The following is a 26,643-nucleotide window of genomic DNA, read 5'->3' as shown; positions in this document are numbered from 1 at the left end:
AGGTTAGTATTGTGCTTGGCCCTAATGTGATGTTAATTCCCTTTTGTACATGATCGTTATAAAATGTTTTAATGTTATGAAATGTTAGACCAAGCTTGATGTATGATATGATGTCCCACTAGAGCATTTGATGAGGGCTCTTGTGTGGGGTTTATGTTATGATTAGGATGCATGCACAGGTCAAGCTTGGTGAATGAAAAAGTTTGAAATTTATGTAAATGTTGATCATGTATGGGATTATCAGGTATGACAGGTTGTATGTTAGGCTTGCTACGGGTCCCGGTGACCTTAAGTCGATCTGGATCCTAGCGCCGGTAACGGTCCGATTTCGGGTCGTTACAAATTGGTATTAGAACCCTAGGTTCATATGGTCGGACCTAGAGAGTGTCGGGCTCATAGATGTTCTAGAAGGGCAAGCACAATAGGAAAATCATGTCCACTAGGATAGGATGTGGAGTCCTGTCTTGAATAATGATGTGAAATGCTATGATTTATGCATGTGCATTAATGTTATGCTATGTAGGTGATGCGGGTTCATGTGTTTGCACATGAACCATTTGATGCTAATGTTTTATGTGATGTGTGTTGTTTTTCAGTAAGCAAGATGAGAGGTACTCGTCGATCTGCATGATTGACTGGAGTTCCACCAGAAAATGAAGGCATGGATGTCCATCCCCCTGCATTGCCAAGAGCAATTTCTTGCAGATCTAGCAGAGAGAGAATGTCAAGGGACTCTAGAAGGTCTTTTAATGCTAGCAGAAGGGGAACAGATCTAGGAGGAGGGTCTTCTGATGTGAGGGAAGTGATGGATGAGGATCAGAGAAGGGATAGAAATCTGGATGTGAGCATGTTTGAGGAGGGTATAGGGGAGTCTCAGGGAGGCGCTCAGGCCTCGGGGTTTGGTTATCCACCCCAGTATCCACCCTTTCACAGGGCCCAGGGTATCCGATGGGGGTACATCGGATTACTCCAGCTTTAATCCCTACTCTACCTTCATGCCTTATCCACCTTGCTATCCACCATACCCCCAATACCCAATGTATCCACCCTGACCTTTCTACCCAAATGTAACAAACCCTAATCAAGGGAATGTTGCACCTCCTCCACCACCCCCTGTAGCTCCTGAAGTCCAAATACCCAAACCTAGCTCATCTAGGGGGAGCAGAGTTAAGATCACTGATTACTTGAAGTTGGATGCTCCCAAGTTCAAGACGGGAGATGATCCTTTTGAGTATCTGAAGACAGTGAAAATGATTACAGATGAGTTAGGGGCAGATGACAGTAGAGTCATTCAGATGGCGGGGTTCACACTCAAATGCAAAAAGGCCCGTGAGTGGTTCAAAAATTATGTGGACCCGAGATTGGACAGTTTGACCTGGGAGGAGTTTGCAAATGAATTTGCAGGATGGGCTTTCCCTGATAGCTCCAGGGAGCTAAAGATGATTGAGTTTGAACAGCTAAGGCAGACAGAGGAGATGAGTGTAGATGAATTCACTGATAGATTCTTGGAGCTGTTGCCGTTTGCAGGGCAAGCTTTTGACACAGACCTAAAGAAGGCTAGGAGGTATATCATGAAGCTTCACTCCAGGTATTCCTCATTGATCCAATTAGTAGAGAGGGAGAGTTTCCATGCTATAGTGGATATGGCCCGAAAGATGGAGGCTAGTGTAATAATCAAAGGGAAAGTTAAGCAGTCAGTGGCACAGTCTTCGGGTTCTAAGACCCCCGGCGGGGGAAGGTTAGACTCCTCTTCTCTGGATGCAGCAGCTTCAGGTGGAAAGAAAAAGTGGGACAGAGGCCCTAGGGAGCCTAAGAAGAATAAGTTCTGGAACAGGTTGAAATCAGGTCTGGGACTCGGTGGTGGCTCGAGTTTGGGTTCAGATGGTGCATAATGTTTGAGGTGTGGCAAGCTACACAAGAGAGTGTGTCGGTATGGGACTACAGCCTGCTTCAGATGTGGGCAAGAGGGACACATGGCTCGAGAGTGTCCTAGGGCACCTTTCATGGCACAGTCCCAGCTGACAGCTTCTGGCAGTGTGGCATAGCCAGCAGCTCCAGCCGTGACTCAGGGCAGTAGCAGAGGCCGAGGGAGAGGGGCAGCCTCTTCTTCAGCAGGTTCCCGAGGTGAAGGTCCATCAGCTCCAGCTCGGATCTTCACTATGACACAGCAGGAGGTGAACACATCCAACACCGTGGTGTCAGGTAATCTCATCATTGGTTGCTCAGATGTGTATGCTTTAATGGACCCCGATGCATCTCATTCTTTTATTGCTTCGAGAGCCGTTGAGAGGTTGGGTTTGATAATCTCTGGGTTAAAGTGTCCCCTCTAGGTCAGTGGACCCAAGTGTGATCCATCAGTGGCAGAGTCACTCTGCCAGTTTAGTCCAGTGTTTGTTGAGAGTAGATGCCTTCCAGCCGACCTTGTGGTTCTAGACTTGACGGATTTTGATGTCATTCTAGGGATGGATTGGTTATCCGCTCATGGTGCTACCTTGGACTGCAGAGACAAGGTAGTCAGGTTCAAAGATCAGGATGGGTCAAAAGTTGTCTTCAGAGGAGACAGGAGGGGTACGCCTAGAGGTCTGATATCAGCCCTACAGGCTTGTAGGTTGCTCAAGAGAGGTTGTCAGGGGTTTCTAGCTCATGTGAGAGAGCTGGATAGTCAGGTTAGGGAGCCCGCCTCAGTGCCCGTGGTCAGAGAGTTCTTAGATGTCTTCCCAGACGAGCTTCCAGGACTACCACCTGCTAGGGAGATAGAGTTTGAAATAGAACTGATGCCTGGAACCCGACCAATCTCTATCCCTCCCTACAGGATGGCACTAGCAGAGTTGAAAGAACTGAAGGAACAGTTGCAAGAGTTGGTAGACAAGGGTTTCATCCGACCGAGTACCTCACCTTGGGGTGCTTCAGTGCTGTTTGTAAGGAAGAAGGATGGATCCTTGAGACTTTGTATCGACTACAGGCAGTTGAACAAAGTCACTACCAAGAATAAGTATCCGTTACCTAGGATCGACGATCTATTTGACCAGCTAGCAGGAGCAGGTTGTTTCTCCAAGATAGATCTGAGATCCGGGTATCACCAGCTGAGAATAAGAGAAGAAGATGTGCCGAAGACGGCGTTTAGGACCAGATGTAACGACCCCAAAATGGACCGTCACCGGCGCTAGGATTCTGGTCGGCTTAAGGCCGCCAAAACCCGTAGCAAGCCTGCTATACTCTCTGTGTACCTGTAAACCTCATACATGATCATACAGTTTATGTGAAAATAAAACTCTTTTCTGAACCAAGGCTTAACCTGTGCATGCACTATCTCTGTACTCTGTACTCATGTACTCTGTACTCTGTATCCCTGACTAGAGCTTGCTCTAGATGGGTTAACTCATACCTGTTAAGCCTGGTTCTCACATACAGGAAAACATATATACATATACAGATCATATACAAAACATACATCACTAGGTCTAGGTCAAGCAACAACTATTACATCTCTTTAATATTACATGTCCACTCTAAGCTATTACAGATCTCTTCATTTTTCCTGTACTCTGCTGGACTGTCCCTGTACACTGAACCTGCAAAACTGGGGTTAAGGGAGTGGGATGAGCTCTATAGCTCAGTGAGTAGAACAGTAAAACATCTCAGTAAAATATGATCTCATGGAATGCACCATATCACAGACAAGCCACATCAAGAGTAAACCTGTCACCACATAGTCCCAGTAACTCTGTGCCAGGGCGTAGTCAAAGGCTCCTGGACTTCCTGTCATATATGTATATGTGTATATAACACCATTGTACTTACCATTGCCAGGGCGTAGTCAAAGGCTCCTGGACTTTACTATATACCTGCCAGGGCGTAGTCAAAGGCTCCTGGACTTTGCTATACTTGCCAGGGCGTAGTCAAAGGCTCCTGGACTTCCTGTCTGAGACTATTGGATCATTCAGCATTCACTCACATCACCAAATAACAATGCAATGCAACATATTCGTGAATACTAATGCAATCAACCTATGGCATAAACATGATGCATGAGATATGCTAAAAGCAGCTTATGGTTCAATTAAAAATCATCAGTCTTAAGTTTAGTTCCACTCACCTCTGGCTAACTGGACTGACTGACTCTGCAGGTTCTGAATCTCTGGAGCAGTACTCACTGCTGCTCTCTCTGATTCCTCTGGTCTGTATAAGCACATAAAGACTCAAATGAGGGACCAAACAAGCTTATGACCAACTCTATTAAACTCCCTAAGAATCCCCTTACACTCACTCTAATAGTCATGCAAAGCAAGCAAAGGAAAGCTGGACAGAACACTTTCGGCGGCAGGTTCGGCGGCCGAATGTCCTCTCCAGAGACGAAACTCAAGCACCTTCGGCGGCCGAATCTCTATGTTCGGCGGCCGAACCCTTTCGGGGGCAAGTTTCGGAGGCCACAAGGCACTCCAGAGACGAAAGTCTCTAACCTTCGGCGGCCGAATCCCCCAAACAGAGCCGAACATGCACAAGCTCGCGGGGGCAAGCTATGGCAGCCTAAGCCACCATGCAAGAGGTTCGGCGGCCGAATGAACCTTCGGCTGCCGAACCTGAGTTCATCCAGAACTCAGCTTCAACGGCAAACCATCTCCTTCTTCCCTTCAATAACTCCAAACATGCATATACCAACTCCTCAACACACATATACATAAGTATATGATCACAGGGGTCCAAAACTATCTAATAACCCCAAACAACAAATCAAACATAACACATAAACATGTATACATGTATAAATCATCAAAACTACCATGAATAACCTAAGCATGCTTTTCCTTCCTTTAACCCTTCAGAAAAACATATAAACAGGGTCTAAAACTGCCCTTACCTCTGGAAACAGGAAGATACACACACTGAACAAAGGAAAAACAGATCAACCTCTCTTTAAACTCTCAAAATCTCAAAAGCGTAACTTTTGTTTCTCTCAACTCTCTCAACTCTCAACACCTTTGCAAGCACCTCAAACTGCTGTAAGAACAACCAAAAACATGTACAGATGAGTCATAAGAGACGTGGCCATTCCATGGCAAGAATCTGAGGCCAACACTTGTCAAAAGCCATGACTCAGCTAGCTGGCCAACTCATCATCGGCTGCCCAATCACATACAAAACCATGCAACATTCGGGGGCCGAATCTGAACTTCGGAAGCCGAACATTGGGCACTTTCGGCGGCCGAACTTATCTTCGGCGGCCGAACTTGGCTCCTCTGCCTTGGTTCATTTCAACTCAAAACTATCACACTGTAAACCCAGAAAACACATCATAACACGTAGAAAACATAATTCCTACCCTTATATAGAATCCCAACACCCCGGATTCCATCAGACAACAGGAATTCCGGTGCCGGACTCTAGCCGGGTATTACATTCTCCCCTCCTTAAGAACATTCGTCCTCGGATGTTCCTAAAATAACAAAACAAAATACAAGGAGGAAACTAACCTTAAAATAAATATGGATACTGCTGGAGCATAGACTCCCGCGTCTCCCAGGTGCACTCTTCTAGATTATGGTGGTTCCATAGAACTTTCACCATCGGAATCTCCTTGTTCCTTAGCTGTCTGATCTGCGTGTCCAGAATCCGCACTGGCTGCTCTATATAGGTGAGATCCGTATGAATCTCCACCTCAGGCTCACTCAGAACCTGATTCGGATCTGACACAAACTGTCGTAGCATAGAAACATGAAATACCGGGTGAATCCTCTCCATAGAAGCAGGTAAATCCAGCTTATACGACACATTTCCGATCCTCTGCAACACCTCAAAGGGTCCAATGTACCGTGGAGCCAATTTACCTTTCTTTCCAAAACGAACCACTCCTTTCATTGGAGACACTTTCAGCAATACCCAATTACCTTCTTGAAACTCTAACTGCTTCCTGCGAACGTCTGCATAACTTTTCTGTCTACTCTGAGCTGTTCTGATTCTCTCTCTAATCATGGGCACCATTCTACTGGTAATGTCTACTAATTCTGGCCCTGCAAGAGCCTTCTCTCCTACCTCTTCCCAGCAAACAGGGGATCTGCACTTCCTCCCATACAAAGCTTCATAAGGAGCCATCCCGATGCTAGCATGATGACTGTTATTGTAGGCAAACTCCACCAAAGGTAGATGCTGCCTCCAAGAACCGCCAAAGTCTAACACACATAGGCGAAGCATATCCTCTATGGTCTGGATGGTCCTTTCTGATTGTCCATCAGTCTGCGGGTGGAAAGCAGTACTAAAATCCAACCTCGTGCCCATCGCACTTTGCAGACTCCGCCAAAAGCGAGAGGTAAACTGAGGTCCTCTATCTGAAATTATAGACACTGGAACTCCATGTAATCTCACTATCTCATCCAGATAGACCTGTGCCAACTTATCCACAGAATAGTTACTCCGTACTGGAAGAAAATGAGCAGATTTCGTGAGTCTGTCCACAATCACCCATATCGAGTCTATCCTGTTGGACGCTACTGGTAAACCCACTACAAAATCCATGGCTATGTTCTCCCATTTCCACTCTGGAATCGGTAATGGGTTAAGCATTCCGGCTGGTTTCTGATGCTCTAATTTCACCCTCTAACAAACCTCACAGGCTGTCACAAACTGCGCCACTTCTTTCTTCATGGCTGGCCACCAATAGACCCTTTTCAGATCCTGATACATCTTGGTGGCTCCTGGGTGAACACTATACCTCGCATTATGAGCTTCCCTCATAATGTCTTCTTTCACACTGCCCCTATCTGGTACACAAAGTCGACTCCCATAGCGAAGGATCCCTTTACTATCAAATCTGAACTCTACATTGTTGCCTGACTGAACAGTCCTGGCAATTTTCATCAATTCAGGGTCCTCATGCTGTCTCTGAGCTATCTGCTCCAGAAACACAGGTGTCACTTTCATCTGTGCTATCAACGCACCTGTACCAGACAACTCTAACTGTAATCCCTCGTCAAAGAGCTTATAAAGCTCCATCACAACCGGTCTCCGCTCTGCTGCTATATGGGACAAACTGCCTAGTGACTTCCGGCTTAGGGCGTCTGCGACAACATTCGCCTTACCCGGATGATACTGGATTTTACAATCATAATCACTGAGCAATTCAACCCATCTTCTCTGCCGCAAATTCAGCTCTCTCTGACTTAAGATGTACTGTAAACTCTTGTGATCGGTGAAGATCTCGCATTTAACCCCGTAGAGGTAATGCCGCCACATCTTAAGTGCAAAGATAACTGCTGCCATCTCTAAGTCATGGGTAGGGTAATTCAACTCGTGCTTCTTCAACTGTCTAGAAGCATAAGCTATTACTCTATCATTCTGCATCAATACACAACCCAATCCCACTCGAGATGCATCACAGAACACTGTGAACTCTGCATTACTGACAGGCAGAGCTAACACTGGTGCTGTTGTCAATCTCCTCTTGAGCTCCTCAAAGCTCTCTTCACACTGGTCTGACCAGATAAACTTCTGGTTCTTCTGAGTCAATTTGGTCATAGGAGCTGCTATCTTTGAGAAGTTCTGAACGAACCTCCTAAAGTAACCTGCCAGTCCCAGAAAGCTTTTAATCTCAGTCACTGTCATGGGTCTGGGCCAGTTAGCTACAGCCTCTATCTTCTTGGGGTCTACCTCAATACCCTCTGCTGATACCACATGTCCCAAGAAGGCAATGCTCCGTAACCAAAACTCACACTTCGAGAACTTGGCATATAAACCATGCTCTCTCAGTGTCTGCAAAACGATCCTCAGATGCTGGGCATGCTCCTCTGCATCTCTGGAATACACTAAGATATCATCGATAAACACAATGACAAAGTGATCCAGAAACTCACTGAATACTCTGTTCATGAGATCCATAAATGCTGCAGGGGCGTTAGTCAACCCGAACGGCATCACTAAGAACTCATAATGCCCATATCTGGTCCGGAAAGCTGTCTTAGGCACATCTGCCTCTCTGACTCTCAACTGATGATACCCGGATCTCAGATCTATTTTCGAGAAACAACCTGCTCCAGCTAGTTGGTCAAATAGATCATCAATCCGAGGTAAGGGATACCTATTCTTGATAGTGACCTTGTTCAACTGTCTGTAGTCGATACAAAGTCTGAGGGATCCATCCTTCTTTCTGACAAAGAGCACTGGAGCACCCCAAGGTGAGGTACTAGGGCGGATGAAACCCTTATCTACCAAGTCCTGCAACTGTTCTTTCAACTCTGTTAACTCAGCTGGCGCCATCCTGTAGGGAGGTATAGAGATAGGTCTGGTACCTGGCAATAATTCAATGTCAAACCCTATCTCCCTATCAGGTGGTAGTCCTGGCAAATCGTCTGGGAACACATCGAGAAACTCTCAGACTACTGGTACTATGGCTGGTTCCCTAACCTGACTATCTAGCTCTCTCACATGAGCTAGAAACCCCTGACAACCCCTCCTAAGCAAACGACGAGCCTGAAGGGCTGAAATCATACCTTTGGGTGTACCTCTCCTGTCTCCTCTGAAGACACACTCTGACCCATCCTGGTCTCTGAGACTCACTAGCTTCTCTCGACAGTCCAACGTAGCACTATATGCAGATAGCCAATCCATCCCTAGAATGACATCAAAATCTGTCAAGTCTAGAACCACAAGGTCAGCTGGAAGGCATCTACCCTCTATAAACACTGGACTGAAACGACAGACTGACACTGCCACTGATGGGTCACATCTAGGTCCACTGACCCAGAGAGGATACTCTAACTCAGAACTGATCAAATCCAACCTCTCTATGGCTCTCGAAGCAATAAAGGAATGAGAAGCACCGGGGTCCATCAAAGCATACACATCTGAACACCCAATGATGAGATTACCTGACACCACTGTGTTCGACGTGTTAGCCTCCTCCTGTGTCACTGTGAAAATCCGTGCTGGGGCTACCGGATTTCCACCTCGGGAACCTACTGCTGAAGTAGAGGCTACCCCTCTCCCTCTACCTCTGCCACTACTCTGAGGCATGACTGGAGCTACTGGCCGTACAACTGGCTGTACCACACTGCCTGAACTCATCTGCTGGGATGGTGCAAAAGTCATCTGCGGACAATCCCGAGCAATATGGCCTTCCTGTCCACATCGAAAACAAGCTGTAGATCCCAACCGACAAACTCCTCCATGTGGTTTTCCGCATCGTCTGCAGACTGGAGCTGTGCCAGAGCTTGAGCCACTACCTATTCCCAGACCTGACTTGACTTTATTCCAGAACTTACTCTTTGTTCCTTTTGCTCTGTCCCATCTTTTACTGCTTGGTGTGGGGGCTTTAGAACCCGAAGCCTGCGCCTGTGACTGTTTCTGAATATTGGCACTAGCTTCCATTTTCCTGGCTGCATCTATAATAGAGTGAAAACTCTCCTTTTCTGCTGGAAGAATCAAGGAAGAATACCTGGGATGAAGTCTCATGGTATATCTCCTCGCCTTCTTCTGATCAGTATCATAGGCCTGACCCACGTACTGAAGCAGATCCAGGAACTTATCTGTAAATTCATCAACACTCATCTCATCTGTCTGTCGCAACTGTTCAAATTCAATTACTTTCATCTCCCTCGAACTGTCAGGAAAAGCCCACCCTGCAAACTCATTGGCGAACTCTCCCCACGACATGCTGTCCATTCTAGGCTCCACATAATTCTTAAACCATTCTCTGGCTTTCTTGCATTTTATTGTGAAACCTGCCATCTCAATGGCTCTCCTATCATCTGCTCCCAATTCACTGGTGATCATCCTAACTGCTCTGAGGTAATCAAATGGATCATCTCCCGAATTGTATTTAGGAGCATCCAATTTCAAGTACTCCGTCATGTGGACTTTACCTCCAGATGAGCTAGGTTCATGTCTGTCAACAACAGGGGCTACTGGTTCTGGTGGTAATACTGGTTCATTTGGCTCTAGGTGTGCTGCACTTGGACGGGTAGGGGAAGATGGATACATAGGATATGGTGGATAGTAGTGAGGATATGGCATATATGGCATGTATGTAGGATATGGGTCAAAACGAGAGTATTCCGACATACCCTCCATCGGATACTCTGGCTCCTGAAACAAGGATGGATAGCCATAACCTGAGGCCTGACCGCCTCCCTCGGAATCGTCCATACCTTCATCCATAGACGGATCAGTCTCCATAGCCTCCCTCTCTTCCTCTGATCTTCCTCCTCTAACTGTTCCTCTTCTGCTCTCGTCCACAGACCTTCTAGGGTCTATTGACGTACCTTCCCTGCTAGATCTCTGCGACCTTGCCCTTGGCAATGCAGGAGGACGAGCAGCTGGTCTTTCACTCTCTGGTGGGACTCCAGTCAATCGAGCTGATCGATGAGTTCCTCGCATCTTTCCTCTCTGGAAACACAACATATAACATATCACTTAGCACATAAACATCACATATCATACACATACAATACTCATGGCATATCATAGCAGATAGGACTCAAGACCCTATCCTAGTGGACATGATTTTCCTATTGTGCTTGACCACTTCTAACCTGTCTGAGCCCAACACTGTCTCTATAGGTCCGATCATGTGAACCTAGGGCTCTGATACCAATCTGTAACGACCCCAAAATGGACCGTCACCGGCGCTAGGATTCTGGTCGGCTTAAGGCCGCCAAAACCCGTAGCAAGCCTGCTATACTCTCTGTGTACCTGTAAACCTCATACATGATCATACAGTTTATGTGAAAATAAAACTCTTTTCTGAACCAAGGCTTAACCTGTGCATGCACTATCTCTGTACTCTGTACTCATGTACTCTGTACTCTGTATCCCTGACTAGAGCTTGCTCTAGATGGGTTAACTCATACCTGTTAAGCCTGGTTCTCACATACAGGAAAACATATATACATATACAGATCATATACAAAACATACATCACTAGGTCTAGGTCAAGCAACAACTATTACATCTCTTTAATATTACATGTCCACTCTAAGCTATTACAGATCTCTTCATTTTTCCTGTACTCTGCTGGACTGTCCCTGTACACTGAACCTGCAAAACTGGGGTTAAGGGAGTGGGATGAGCTCTATAGCTCAGTGAGTAGAACAGTAAAACATCTCAGTAAAATATGATCTCATGGAATGCACCATATCACAGACAAGCCACATCAAGAGTAAACCTGTCACCACATAGTCCCAGTAACTCTGTGCCAGGGCGTAGTCAAAGGCTCCTGGACTTCCTGTCATATATGTATATGTGTATATAACACCATTGTACTTACCATTGCCAGGGCGTAGTCAAAGGCTCCTGGACTTTACTATATACCTGCCAGGGCGTAGTCAAAGGCTCCTGGACTTTGCTATACTTGCCAGGGCGTAGTCAAAGGCTCCTGGACTTCCTGTCTGAGACTATTGGATCATTCAGCATTCACTCACATCACCAAATAACAATGCAATGCAACATATTCGTGAATACTAATGCAATCAACCTATGGCATAAACATGATGCATGAGATATGCTAAAAGCAGCTTATGGTTCAATTAAAAATCATCAGTCTTAAGTTTAGTTCCACTCACCTCTGGCTAACTGGACTGACTGACTCTGCAGGTTCTGAATCTCTGGAGCAGTACTCACTGCTGCTCTCTCTGATTCCTCTGGTCTGTATAAGCACATAAAGACTCAAATGAGGGACCAAACAAGCTTATGACCAACTCTATTAAACTCCCTAAGAATCCCCTTACACTCACTCTAATAGTCATGCAAAGCAAGCAAAGGAAAGCTGGACAGAACACTTTCGGCGGCAGGTTCGGCGGCCGAATGTCCTCTCCAGAGACGAAACTCAAGCACCTTCGGCGGCCGAATCTCTATGTTCGGCGGCCGAACCCTTTCGGGGGCAAGTTTCGGAGGCCACAAGGCACTCCAGAGACGAAAGTCTCTAACCTTCGGCGGCCGAATCCCCCAAACAGAGCCGAACATGCACAAGCTCGCGGGGGCAAGCTATGGCAGCCTAAGCCACCATGCAAGAGGTTCGGCGGCCGAATGAACCTTCGGCTGCCGAACCTGAGTTCATCCAGAACTCAGCTTCAACGGCAAACCATCTCCTTCTTCCCTTCAATAACTCCAAACATGCATATACCAACTCCTCAACACACATATACATAAGTATATGATCACAGGGGTCCAAAACTATCTAATAACCCCAAACAACAAATCAAACATAACACATAAACATGTATACATGCATAAATCATCAAAACTACCATGAATAACCTAAGCATGCTTTTCCTTCCTTTAACCCTTCAGAAAAACATATAAACAGGGTCTAAAACTGCCCTTACCTCTGGAAACAGGAAGATACACACACTGAACAAAGGAAAAACATATCAACCTCTCTTTAAACTCTCAAAATCTCAAAAGCGTAACTTTTGTTTCTCTCAACTCTCTCAACTCTCAACACCTTTGCAAGCACCTCAAACTGCTGTAAGAACAACCAAAAACATGTACAGATGAGTCATAAGAGACGTGGCCATTCCATGGCAAGAATCTGAGGCCAACACTTGTCAAAAGCCATGACTCAGCTAGCTGGCCAACTCATCATCGGCTGCCCAATCACATACAAAACCATGCAACATTCGGCGGCCGAATCTGAACTTCGGAAGCCGAACATTGGGCACTTTCGGCGGCCGAACTTATCTTCGGCGGCCGAACTTGGCTCCTCTGCCTTGGTTCATTTCAACTCAAAACTATCACACTGTAAACCCAGAAAACACATCATAACACGTAGAAAACATAATTCCTACCCTTATATAGAATCCCAACACCCCGGATTCCATCAGACAACAGGAATTCCGGTGCCGGACTCTAGCCGGGTATTACACCAGATATGGGCATTATGAGTTCCTAGTAATGCCGTTTGGGCTGACCAATGCCCCTGCAGCATTCATGGATCTCATGAACAGAGCGTTTAGCCAGTACCTGGACCACTTTGTTATTGTCTTCATTGATGATATCTTAGTGTATTCCAGGAATGTAGAGGAGCATGCCCATCATCTGAGGATAGTTCTGCAGACCCTAAGAGAGCATGGCTTGTATGCCAAGTTCTCCAAGTGTGAATTCTGGTTGAGGAGCATCTTATTCTTGGGGCATGTTGTGTCAGAAAACGGAATTGAAGTGGACCCCAAGAAGGTAGAAGCTGTAGCTAACTGGCCCAGACCCACTATAGTAACAGAGATCAAGAGCTTCTTGGGTTTGGCAGGTTACTATAGGAGGTTCGTTCAGGACTTCTCTAAAATTGCCGCTCCTATGACCAGATTGACCAAGAAGAACCAGAAGTTTGTGTGGTCTCATCAGTGCGAGGAAAGCTTTGAAGAGCTGAAGAGAAGGTTGACGTCAGCACCGGTGTTAGCTCTGCCTACCAGCAATGAAGACTTCACAGTGTTTTGTGATGCGTCCCGTGTGGGACTAGGTTGTGTGATGTAATACCCGGCTAGACTCCGGTATCAGAATTCCTACCGTCCGGTGGAATCTCGGATGTCGGAAACCCCTAGAAGGGTAAAACCATGTTTTCATAAAATGTTTTAATGTATTTTATGGTTTTAAGCAAGAAAGGAAATGAGTTTTGTATGAAAATAACCTTGGAGGAAGACCCAGGTTCGGCCACCGAACCTCAAGTTCGGCTGCCGAACATGCATGCATTTCGGGAGTGCTTTAGGCCTCCGAAGGCATGAGAGAGGGAAGTCCAGGTTCGGCCGCCGAACCTTATATTCGGCCGTCGAACATGGCATGCATGCGGAGGCACGTTAGGCCCCCGAAAGTGGCCTGGCCAGCCACTTATAAAAGGGTCCCCATGTCCGAACGGGTGAGCTTTTTCCCCATTTTCGGCCAAGGTGAGTCCTCCACCGTCCCTCATCGATTTTGAGCTTCTTCCTTCAAATCTTCATGATTTTCTTATGAGTTTTCTCTTGGTTTGAAGATATTTGAGCAAAAGAGCAAGTTTTGAAGCTTGGAGACTAAAGAGGTGATTTCTCCCCATCTCCAAGCTAGGATCGTCTTTCCTCTCGATATTCAAGAGGTAAGCTTAGATCCAACCTTCCTTGTATGTTTTAAACAAGTTTTATGAAGATCTATGGGGTAGAAATGCATGTTTAGGTTATTGTTGAGTTATGGGTTTATGTTATGCTTGTGAGCAATGTGGGTTGTTTGATGTGTTTTGGTTGGGGTTTAAGTTAGTTTGAGACCCCTATGTGCTTGTTGGCTTGAGTTTGCATGTTGTAGACTAGGTAAATGCATGATGGAATGGATTGGGAGGCATTTGTGCATGAAAGAGGCTGAGTTCTGCCCTTTGGAAGAAATCAGGTTCGGCAGCCAAACCTGCCTGTGGAGGCTAACTTTTGGCTGCCGAACCCTGCCCCCGAAAGTGGACTTTCGGCTCTGGAAGGGAGTTTCGGCCGCCGAAGGTGCCGCCAAACATGCATGAGTTTCATCTCTGGAGGGAACCTTCGGCCGCCGAAAGTGCCGCCGAAGGTGCATGACTTTCAGCTCTGGAGGGACTTTCGGCCACCGAACCTGCCGCCGAAAGTGCCCTATTCAGCCTTCTTTTGCATGATTTATGTGATTGTTTTATGGTGTTTTAGGGGGTTTTTGGGGAGTATTTTAAAGTCATGTTCATAGATGTTTGGTCCCTCATTTGAGTTCACCTGTGTAGGTTCGGACCCGAGGAACCGAGGACCTCAGCAGTGAGATAGCTGCTTCAGAGTCATTAGAGCTTCAGCCAGAGGTGAGTGGAATAATTCTTTATGTTTCAAAGCAAACAAATAAATTTTGAGCATGATACATGCATCACGTATGCCATGAGATATACTAGGTTGTTTGCATTAGAATTCACAAATATGTTGCATTGCATAACTTGATGATGATGTGGATGGATGTTGAATGATCCTTTAGTCCTCGTATGTTATGGTATGATGATGATACGGTATGGAAGACCAGTGAGGCCCATTCTACGTCCCTGGCACAATGTAAGAGAAAGACCAGTGAGGCCCATTCTACGCCCCTGGCACAGTTGGAATGTTATGTTATGCTATGTTATGTAAAAGAAAGACCAGTGAGGCCCATTCTACGCCCCTGGCACAGTTGGACTATGTAGAGGACTACTGGTGACAAGTCCATCCTTGATGTGATTTGTCTGTGATGTGATGCATCCCATTATAGCATATGTTTTAAAATGTTTTATTATTCTGCTCACTGGGCTCTAGTAGCTCACCCCACTCCCTTAATTCCCCAGGTTTGCAGGTATAGGGTAGACCAGGAGGTTAGCAGGAGTAGAATCATGTTGTATGTAATAGCTAGATGTGGACATGAATACGATGTAATGTAAAAGTATGGTATAGAAATTAATGGATTGATGTTTATGGAAGTTTAGAGTTGTGCTTGACCATAGTATGTTGTTAATCCCTTTTTAGTACATGATTTTAAATGTTTAAAGATGATTATGTAAACCAAGCTTAATGTATGTTATGTTACCCCATTGGAGTATTTGATGAGGACTCCAGTGAGAGGTTTTATGTTGTGATTTATGCATGCACAGGTTAAGCTTGAATGAAAGAATGAATGAATGAATGAATGATTAAAGGAGAAAGTTTTAAATTTTTATGTAATTGTTGATCATGTATGGGATTAAACAGGTATACAGGATGAATGTTTGGCTTGCTACGGGTCCCGGCGGCCTTAAGCCGATTTGGATCCTAGTGCCGGTAGCGGTCCGGTTTCCTGGTCGTTACAGTTTTGTGATGCGTCCCGTGTGGGACTAGGTTTTGTGTTGATGCAAAATGAAAGGGTAATTGCTTATGCTTCTAGACAGCTGAAGAAGCATGAGTTGAATTATCCTACACATGACCTAGAGATGGCAGCTGTGATCTTTGCACTCAAAATGTGGAGGCATTACCTTTACGGGGTTAAGTGTGAGATCTTCACAGATCATAAGAGCTTGCAGTACATTTTGAGTCAGAGAGAGTTGAACCTAAGGCAGAGGAGATGGGTAGAACTGCTCAGTGACTATGATTGCAAAATTCAGTACCATCCGGGTAAGGCAAATATTATGGCAGATGCCCTAAGCCGGAAATCACTTGGCAGTCTATCCCATATTGCAGCAGAGAGGAGGCCGGTGGTAAAAGAATTCTATAAGCTCATTAATGAAGGGCTGCAGTTAGAGTTGTTTGGTATAGGTGCTTTGATGGCTCAGATGAGAGTGACACCCGTGTTTCTAAAGCAGGTGGCTCAGAAACAACATGAGGACCCAAAGTTAGTGAAAATTGCCAGGACTGTTCAGTCAGGCAAGAATGATGAGTGCAGATTTGACAGCAAGGGGATCCTCCGCTATGGGAACAGGTTATGTGTACCAGATGACGTGAGTCTGAAAGGCGACATTATGAGGGAAGCTCATAATGCTAGATACAGTGTTCACCCTGGAGCCACCAAGATGTATCAAGATCTGAAGAGAGTTTATTGGTGGTCAGCTATGAAGAGAGAAGTGGCACAGTTTGTGTCCGCCTGCGAAGTATGTTAAAGGGTGAAGCTGGAACATCAGAAGCCGGCTGGAATGCTTAACCCACTGTTGATTCCAGAGTGGAAATGGGAGAATATAGCTATGGACTTCGTGGTGGGGTTACCGGCAACATCCAACAGATTAGACTTCATATGGGTGATTGTGGACAGACTGACCAAATCTGCTCACTTCATCCCTATCAGGAGTAGCTATTCTGTGGACAAATTGGTGCAGGTATTTGTTAATGAAGTGGTCAGGCTGCATGGGGCTCCTGTTTCAATAGTGTCTGATAGAGGACCCCAGTTCACCTCCAGATTTTGGCGGAGTCTGCAGAATGCTATGGGTACCAGGCTAGATTTTATCACTGCTTTCTATCCACAGATTGATGGACAGTCGGAGAGGACCATCCAGACAATTGAAGATATGCTCAGAATGTGTGTGCTAGATTTTGGCAGTTCTTGGAGGCAGCATCTACTTTTGGTGGAGTTTGCCTACAATAACAGCTATCATGCTAGCATAGGGATGGCTCCATATGAAGCTTTGTATGGAAGGAAGTGCAGGTCACCTGTTTGCTGGGAAGAAGTTGGAGAAAGGGCCTTGGCAGGGCCTAAGCTAGTAGAGATCACCAGCAGAGTAGTGCCCATCATCAGAGAAAGGATCAAAACTGCTGTAAGTCGGCAGAAAAGCTATGCAGATGTCCGCAGGAAGCTTGTAGAGTTTCAGGAGGGAGATCTGGTATTGCTCAAGGTGTCTCCTATGAAAGGGGTGATTCATTTCGGGAAGAAAGGTAAGCTAGCTCCACGGTACATCGGACCTTTTGAAATCTTACAAAAGATTGGGAATGTATATACAAGTTAGACTTACCTGCTTCAATGGAAAGAATCCATCCGGTTTTCCATGTTTCCATGTTACGAAAGTTCGTGTCAAATCCGGGCAAGGTTCTTAGTGAGCCTGATATGGAGATCCTAGGAGATTTCACCTATGTTGAGCAGCCAGTGCAGATCCTTAACACGCAGATCAGAAAGCTGAGGAACAAGGAAATCCCGATGGTGAAAGTCCTTTGGAATGACCATAACATAGAGGAATGTACCTGGGAGACACGGGAGTCCATGCTCCAGCAATACCCTCATCTCTTTTAAGGTTAGTATCTATGTGTTTTTATGTGTTTATGTGTGTTATGCCTTGCTATGCTTGTTTGGTGAACATTCGGGGACGAATGTTCTTAAGGGGGGAGAATGTAATACCCGGCTAGACTCCGGCATCAGAATTCCTACCGTCCGATGGAATCTCAGATGTCGAAACTCTCTAGAAGAGTAAGAATATGTTTTTCTAAAATGTTTTTACATGTTTTCAAGGTTTTAAGTATGAAAGAAATTGAGTTTTGAAAGAAAAACACCATGGAGGAAAATCCAGGTTCGGCCGCCGAACCTCATGTTCGGCTGCCGAACTTGGTGGAGTTTTGGAGTCACCTTTGGCTTCCGAAGGTGGTCTGGCCAGCCACCTATAAAAGGCCCCATGTCCGAAAATGGGCGAGTTTTCTCCTCCATTTTTGGGCAAAGGTGAGTTCATGCCCTTCCATGGTTGGTTTTGAGGTTTTCCCTTCAAATCCTATAAGTTTCTAACAAGTTTTAACTTGGTTTTGAAGTTTTTGAGCAAACATCGAAGTTTTGGAGCTTGGAGACCTCCAGAACCCGTTTTTTCCAAATCTCCAAGTTGGATCACGTCTTCTCTCAATCTTCAAGAGGTAAGCGTCGATCCTCGCCTCCTTCGATGTTTTAAACAAGTTTTATGAAGGTTTTTTGGGGTAGAAATGCATGTTTAGGTTAGTTGTAAAAAAATGTTAGGGTTTATGTAGATTTGAGGATAAATGTATGTAATGTGATGTTATGTTGTTGTTTGTTGGGGTCTAGGCTAGTTTTATGCCCCTATATGCTTGAGAATGAGTTTATGCATGTTGTAGAATAGCTAAATGTATGTTTGGAAGGTTTAGGGAGGCATATGTGCATGTGAGGGCTGTGCTTTGCCACTTCTGGAAGAACTTAGGTTCGGCAGCCGAAGGCATGTTCGGCCGCCGAACCTGTCTGTGGTGGCATGTTTGGCCGCCTAAGCTTGCCCCCGAAAGTTTGGACTTTCGGCTCTGGAGGGCATTTTCGGCCGCCGAAGGTGCCGCCGGACATGCATGAGTTTCGGATCTGGAAGGAACCTTCGGCCGCCGAAGGTGCATGGCTTTCGGCTCTAGAGGGACTTTCGGTCACCGAACCTGCCACCGAAAGTGCCCTGTTCAGCCTTCCTTTGAATGTTTTTTATGATTGTTTTAGGGTGTTTTGGGGGCTTTTTGAGGAGTAGTTTAGAGTTATGTTAGTATATATTTGGTCCCTCATTTTGTGTCCACCTGTGTAGGTTCGGACCCGAGGAACTGAGGACCCCAGCAGTGAGTTAGCTGCTTCAGAGTCAGCCTGAGGTGAGTAGAATGAATCTTTATGTATCAAATTAAATCAATTTTGAGCATGTTCATGCATCATGAATACCATGATATCTACTAGGTTGTTTGCATTAGAATCCACGAATATGTTGCATTGCATATTATGATGTTGATGTGGATGGATGTTGGATGACCCATTAGTCCTCGATATGATGAGATATGATATGATATGATATGATATGATATAGAAGTCCGAGTGTGGCCTGCACTACGCCCCCTGCACGATTGGATATGTATGATATGTTATGTGTAAGAGAAAGACCAGGTGTGGCCTGCACTACGCCCCTGGCATGATTGGATTATGTAGAGGGCTATTGGTGACAAGTCCATCCTTGATGTGAATTGTTTGTGATGTGTTGCATTCCATGAAAGCATATGATTTAATACACTGTTTTACTATTATGCTCACTGGGCTCTAGTAGCTCACCCATTTCCCTTAACCCCCAGGTTTGCAGGTTCGGGATAGACCGGGGAGTCTTCCAGGTTGAAGTTATGTCTATGTAATAGTTAGTGGTGGACATGAATTGTAAAGTGATGTATTGTAGCATAGTGTAGAATAATGTAATGAGGTTAGTATTGTGCTTGACCTTAATGTGATGTTAATCCCTTTTTGTACATGATCGTTATAAAATGTTTTAATGTTATGAAATGTTAGACCAAGCTTGATGTATGATATGATGTCCCACTAGAGCATTTGATGAGGGCTCTTGTGTGGGGTTTATGTTACGATTAGGATGCATGCACAAGTCAAGCTTGGTGAATGAAAAAGTTTGAAATTTTATGTAAGTGTTGATCATGTATGGGATTATCAGGTATGACAGGTTGTATGTTAGGCTTGCTACGGGTCCCGGCGACCTTAAGTCGATCTGGATCGTAGCGCCGATAACGGTCCAATTTCGGATCGTTACATCTTCAATCTTAACGTCGGCCTCACTGAAGAGCAGAAAACGGAAGTCATGGCCCTAATCCGAGGTCACGCATCAAGCTTCGCCTGGAAGCCTTTTGATATGCCTGGGATTGACCCTGAAGTGATGACACACAAGCTAAATGTCTTCCCCGAGGCTAGGCCGGTGAAGCAGAAGAAGAGGGTAGTAGGAAGGGAAAAGCAACAAGCCACCAGGGAGGAGGTGCAGAAGTTGGAGGAGGCAGGGTTTATTAGGGAAGTGATATACCCCCAATGGTTAGCAAATCCTGTATTAGTAAAAAAAGCCAATGGCAAATATAGGATGTGTATAGATTTCACCGACCTGAACCAAGCATGTCCCAAAGATTGTTATCCCCTCCCTGATATTAATAAAATGGTCGACTCCACGGCTGGTTTTGATTACATGTCGTCTTTGGATGCTATGTCTGGTTACCATCAAATTCCAATGGACAGATCGGATGAAGAGAAGACCTCATTCATAACAGAAGATGGAACCTACTGCTATAAGGCCATGCCTTTCGGGCTGAAAAATGTCGGGGCAACATACCAGAGATTGATGAATAAAATCTTCAAAGATCAGATCGGCAGGAATGTCGAAGTGTATGTGGATGATATGGTGGTGAAGAGTCCGACTTTTAAGCAGCACTTGGTGGATCTGAGGGAGGTATTCGAGGTGCTAGAGCAGTACAGAATGAGGCTAAACCCAGCGAAGTGTGTCTTCTTTATCAAGGGAGGAAAGTTCCTGGGATACATGGTAAGTGGAAAAGGCATTGAGCCCAATCCGGAGAAAGTGGAAGCTAGCCTGAATATGCCTGAACCAACCTGCGTAAAGGACGTCCAAAGACTTACTGGGAGAGTGGTAGCGCTAAATCGCTTCATGTCGAGGTCGGCGGAAAGATGCTTGCCGTTCTTTAAGAAGTTGAGAAAAGTGCCGAACTTTGAATGGACCGAGGATTGCCGGGAGGCTTTCAAAGAGCTCAAAAGCTATCTCAGCTCATCTCATATACTTAGCAGTCCATTGGAAGGAGAAGAGCTCCTGATCTACTTGTCAGTCTCAGAACAAGCAGTTAGCGCAGTGTTGGTAAGAGTAGAGGGGGGAGAACAGAAACTAGTGTTTTACGTCAGTAAGGTGCTTAAAGACGTCGAGATCAAATATCTGAACATCGAGAAGATAGCATATGCTCTGCTGCTAGCAGTCTGGAATTTTAGGGTCTATGTGGAAAGCCACCAAGGGGTAGTAATGATAAACCAGCTACTGAAAAAGATTCTCCACAGACCGAAAACCTTAGGTCAGATGCTGGCTTGGTCTATCGAGATTAGCCCTTACTGTTTAGAATATCGACCTCGGACCACCATAAAATCTCAAGCCCTTGCTGATTTCATAGCAGAGTGCTCGTTCAATGAAGAGCAGATGGAAAGGGGTGAGTCATCTCTGGAAGCATTGGGGAATGAGAGGGAAGAGTAATCCTCTCAAGAATTCAGTTGGAAGCTATATGTAGACGGGGCATCTGGCGTTGGGGGCAGTGGCGTAGGAATAATGTTGAAGGGACCTGAAGAATTTAAGGTCTGCTACACCCTACGCCTAGAATTCAAAGTCTCTAATAATGTAGCGGAGTACGAAGCCCTAATAAACGGAATGCTGGTAGCAATGGAGGTAGGGGCAACCGACCTCGAGGTGAATAGTGACTCCCAGCTAGTGATCAATCAGATAACAGGGGCATACCAGGCCAGAGACCCTACCATGCAGAACTACCTAGCGAAGGTAAAGGCCATAGAAGCCGAGCTCAAGAGTCGGGGAATCACAGTCAGGTATCAGAGAATACCTCGGGAAGAGAATGAAGAGGCAGACCTGCTCAGCCGATTGTCTAAAAAGGAGCTAGAAGAGGTATACGTACAACACATTAGCGCACCTGCCTTTGACAGAACGCCCACTGTATTGCAGGTGGAGCAAAGCCAGAACTGGACGACCCCATACCTAGAATACCTAGAGAAGGGAAAGCTCCCTGAAGATAAGGATGAAGCAAAGAAGATAGCAGCTCGCGCTGCTAATTACCAAGCAGTAAGGGGGACTTTATACAGAAGGGGGAAATCCAGCCCGTGGCTCCGATTTGTGAGCCCGGAGGAGGCAACAAAGGTAATGGAAGAAATACATAGGGGAATGTGTGGAGCTCATGAAGGAGCAGGAAAGCTAGCAAACAAGATATTCAGGCAGGGATACTACTGGCCCACTGTTAAGAAAGAGGCCGAAGAGTTCGTCCGAAGATGTGATGTATGCCAGAGGTTTGCCAATGCCATTAATATCTGACTCGCGGTTGTCGAAGCCGGTAAAAAATAACCTCTACGGTTATCAACAATTTTACAACTGCAGATAGTGGTAAATGATCGAATCTACAGAGAATTGAATACTTATCTATTTTTCTCAAACAAGATCAACTGAAAGCACAATTGGGGGTAAGTAACTGAAGGCAGATCAAAAGTAAAGTGCAATAAAGTAAAAAGGGGTTTTGAGATTGATTTGACTAACAACTATTGAAAGCAATTAAAACAACAAGTAATTAAAATAGAAAATGAAATCAATATGAGAAAGGTCTAGTTGAAGATATGGATCCACCTTGGTTGTTTGGATTGATCATTGAAACTTATGTTCTCTTAATTGGTTCAATAGATTGGTTATGGGGATGGAAAATGCTTCTCACCACCATGTCTCTCCTTATGATTAAATCAAATAGGGAACGTCCTCTAATCAATTACTAATTAACAAATTGCCAAGGAACGTCCTTGGACCTTAGGCATCAAAAAAATTGTCAATTGCATGAAGAAAGAGAGAGATCCAACCCTAGCTACTCAAACGCATGAGATGTTTCTAGATCATACAATTCCTTAGTTTTTACACCAGTGTTCTTAGGTCAAAATATTTCCAGCAATTACGGACTAACAAATATCCCAACTAACAATCAATTAACTTTGCAATCAAGAATCAAGTGGCCAATTTGATCAAAACAACAAAGCAACCTTAGATTTAAGCACACAATTGCATGAATATTGAACAAACCAAAAGCAAAAACTTTATGTTCAGATCTCACAACCCTTTAAACAACCTTAGTTTCAACCAATCCTCAACTAGAATTAGGGGTTTCAGCCACTCATGGCTGAACCAAAACAGAAAATAGAAGAAGAGAAGAAGGAAGGAGGACCGGCAGCGGCAAAGGTGGAGGAGGAGCGGCGGCCGAACCCTTGGAGGAGATGGGATCTTGAATTGTTGAAATCTGCCACTTCTTGTCTTGATAAGGTCTTTAAATAAGTCTTGGGAGGCTGCCTAGGGTTTCTTGGGTGTCCATGCAACTTTTTGAGGCTGTCCAAAGTGCCCTTGGTCTAATATATGTGCCTTCTTTGTGCATGTGTGAAGGCAAGGGAGGGGCTTTTTGGTCTTTTAATTGCTATCCAAGGTGTGTCCAAGAAGTCTTCTTCACATTATTCTTGCCACTCATGCACTAAAAAGGAAGGTGGAGCCTCTTTTGAATTTTGAATGTGCATGGCATGAAGTGGAAAACATGTGATCTTCAAGATTTGGCTTCTTGAATAAGGAAGAGGCAAGTTGGGAGGATTTTCGGCTGCCTAAGCTTATTTTCGGAAGCTGGACTTTCGGCTCTGGAGCAGACTTTCGACCGTCGAAGGTGCTACCGAAAATGAGTGACTTTCGGCTCTGGACGAGACTTTCGACCGCCGAAGGTGCTTCCGAAGGTGGCTTTCCAGATTTGGCACTTTTTGGCAGTTTTAAGAGCATTTTTTCTTGATTGTCTCTTTACACCTAATATCTTCAAAACATGATTAAAACCACAAAATTAGGTAGGAAAGGTGTAAATAAACATCAATAAGATCATGATAATATGGACTAAAATATGCTCTATCAATATCCCAGCCACTCCTCAGTCCAGCATATCCAGCCCGTGGCCGTTCTCACAGTGGGGAATAGACATCCTGGGACCTTTTCCTAAAACTACGGGGCAGAAAAAGTTTGTAGTGGTGGCTGTGAAATACTTCTCAAAATGGCCAGAGGCGGAGGCAATCCCCACGATCACAGTCCGTAAGATGATAGACTTCGTATGGGACAACATCATCTGCAGGTTCGGAATACCGAGGGTACTCATCTCAGATAATGGCAGACAATTCGACTGCAGTGCTTTCAAAGCGTTCACAGCAAACATAGGCATATGGCACAAATTCTCCTCGGTGGCTCATCCTCAGACCAACGGCCAGACAGAGGTCACTAACAGAGCTATCCTCCAGGGATTGAAAAAGCGGCTAGATGGAGCCAAGGCAAATTGGGCAGAAGAGCTCAACAGCATCCTGTGGGCACTCTGGACTACTCCCAGGACGTCCACAAAAGAGACGCCTTTTGCACTCGCGTTTGGCACTGAAGCTGTGGTTCCAATCGAGCTGCAGGTCCCCACTCATCGAGTCCAATTCAATAGTGAAAGCACCAATGATGATAAGTTAAGGAGTAACTTGGATGCTCTGGAGGAGGTAAGGGAGGAAGCTCAAGTCCGTACTGCCGCTTATCAGCAAAGAGCAGTCCGTTATTACAATCAAAGTGTAATACCCGGCTAGACCCCTGCATCGGAATTCCTACCTTCCGGCGGAATCTCTGTTGGAATTGGGAATTTTCGGATGTCGGAGCCTTCTAGAAGGGTAAAATAAGGGTTTTCTAAAATGTTTTTACATGTTTTATGGTTTTAATGAAGAAAGAAATTGAGTTTTAAAAAGAAAATGTTTTGGAGGAGAAACCCAGGATCGGCCGCCGAACCCCAGGATCGGCCGCCGAACATGGTGGAGTTGCAGAGGCACTTTTGGCTTCCGAAGGTGGTCTGGCCAGCCACCTATAAAAGGAACGGTGAGAGGTGGATAGTTGATACACAGAGGTGCTTGGTCGCCTATGGGGGCTGCCCATTCTCCCATGGTTCTTCCTCTTGGCTCTGGGGCCCTTACGACTAGATTTTCTTGAGGTATTTCCTCACGGACAGCATGTTCAGCATTGGCAGCAGGTGGTGCCACGTTTTCAGCCATTTCAGATGGTTCAGGATGCGTTGGAGTGGTTTCAGGAGGCTGATCTGCGATTGGGAGGTGTCTTTGCGCGGATTCGGATTGCGCAGTCTCCAAATGTGTACCTGTTTGCTTACCTAGTCTCCTGATTGTGCGCTCAATTTCTGGATCGTAAGGTAGGATTTCCTCGCGTCCAGATCTGGTCATAAAAGAAAAATAAACAAGTTAGAACAATTCCCCGGCAGCGGCGCCAATTTTGACAGAGCGGTTGTCGAAGCCGGTCAAAATAATCAATTCAATTGCCAACAATAATAAAACTGTAGACAGTGGTGAAAGGATCGTATCCACAGGGAATTGATACTTATTTACCTTCCTTGAGTAGACCAAATTAAAAAGAGCAGAAAAGAAAAGAAAGTGCAAGTGCATGTAAAGTAAAAATGGGGGGGTTTTGAGATTGATTTGATTAAACTAATGTAAAGAGCAATTAAAAAGAAAGCAGTTGGCAAATTAAGGGTAAAACAATGATGGTAAAAGCTCTAGTTGAAGATTCAGATTCACTTTAGTTGATGGGATTGATCATTGACTCATATGTTCCTTTGTTAATTCAATAAATTGGCCATAGAGATTGAAGAAGCTTCTCACATCCATTGTCTCTCTTCAAGATTAAATCAATTAGGGAAAGTCCTCCAATTAATTACTAATTAACAATTGCCAAAGAACGTCTTTGAGCCTTAGGCCTTTTACAATAGTTAATTGCATAAAGATATAGAGAGAACCAATTCTAGTCACCCACATGCATGGAGACAACACTAGATCATGCAATTTCCTTGGTAGTGCACCAAGTGTTCTTATGGTTGAACAAATCAAGCAATTTCGGACTTAAAATCATTCAAACCAACAATATATTACCTTGCAATAAAAATCAATGGAGATCTTAAATAACAAAGCAATAATGTCCTTAAGCATGAAATCACAAGAATACTGAATAACCAAAAGATAAACAATGTAGTCCAAGTCTCTCAATCCACAATACAACTAAAGCTTCACTATTTCTTCAACTAGAATGAAAGAGTTTCAGCCACTCATGGCTGAAACAAAAACCATAAAGAAAGGTAGAAGAAGAGAAAAAGAAGCCAAATGTGGTGAGGCGCGGCCTTGCTTGATCCGGATGAGAAGGAGAAGATGAGTCTGAAAGTGTCTGAATTCGTGGCTGCCAAAGAGAGCACCTTTTTATAGAGTTTTGGTTCTGCCTAGGTCTTCCTAATTAGTGTAGAGGCTGCCCAAGGTGCTGCCCAAACACAACTTCTTGCCCAAGTTATTGCAGAAGAGGAAGATGGAGAGAATCAAGGCTTTCAGATGGAAGGTGGCGCGCAGATGGTGTTCAGAATAGGAAAGGAGCGTACCTTATGCCTGAAAAGGAAGGAAGAGCGATCCATGGATGCCAATAGAGGAAGAAAAATCGTGGCTTGCTCTGCAGGGGAGAGAGATGCGCGCGGATGGAGCTGAATAGGAAGTAGGCGCGCAGATCCGGATTGCAGAAGAGGTAGGCGTGCGGATGCTTCTGAATAGGAAGTAATTGCTGTCCAAACTTCCTATTTAGATGGAGCCTCTTTTGAATTATGAATCTGGACTGAATAAAGGCCAAGTGCGTTGAGATCTCCTTCCTGAATAGGGAGTGGC

General features: G+C 45.1%; 1 protein-coding gene across 1 annotated transcript; it reads left to right on the top strand.

The window, feature by feature from the left end:
- Positions 1–21,664: 21,664 nt before the first annotated feature.
- On the top strand, positions 21,665–25,112 carry LOC122723088 (uncharacterized protein K02A2.6-like). Its single transcript, XM_043953844.1, has 3 exons — positions 21,665–22,192; positions 23,932–24,516; positions 24,945–25,112. The coding sequence occupies exons 1-3, from the start codon at positions 21,665–21,667 to the stop codon at positions 25,110–25,112; spliced, it is 1,281 nt and encodes a 426-aa protein (XP_043809779.1).
- Positions 25,113–26,643: the final 1,531 nt, after the last annotated feature.

Source organism: Manihot esculenta, chromosome 2, assembly GCF_001659605.2.
Source record: "Manihot esculenta cultivar AM560-2 chromosome 2, M.esculenta_v8, whole genome shotgun sequence".
Taxonomy (NCBI): domain Eukaryota; kingdom Viridiplantae; phylum Streptophyta; class Magnoliopsida; order Malpighiales; family Euphorbiaceae; genus Manihot; species Manihot esculenta.
Note: the sequence above shows the minus strand (reverse complement) of the source record. Positions and strands in the feature narration are given on the sequence as shown.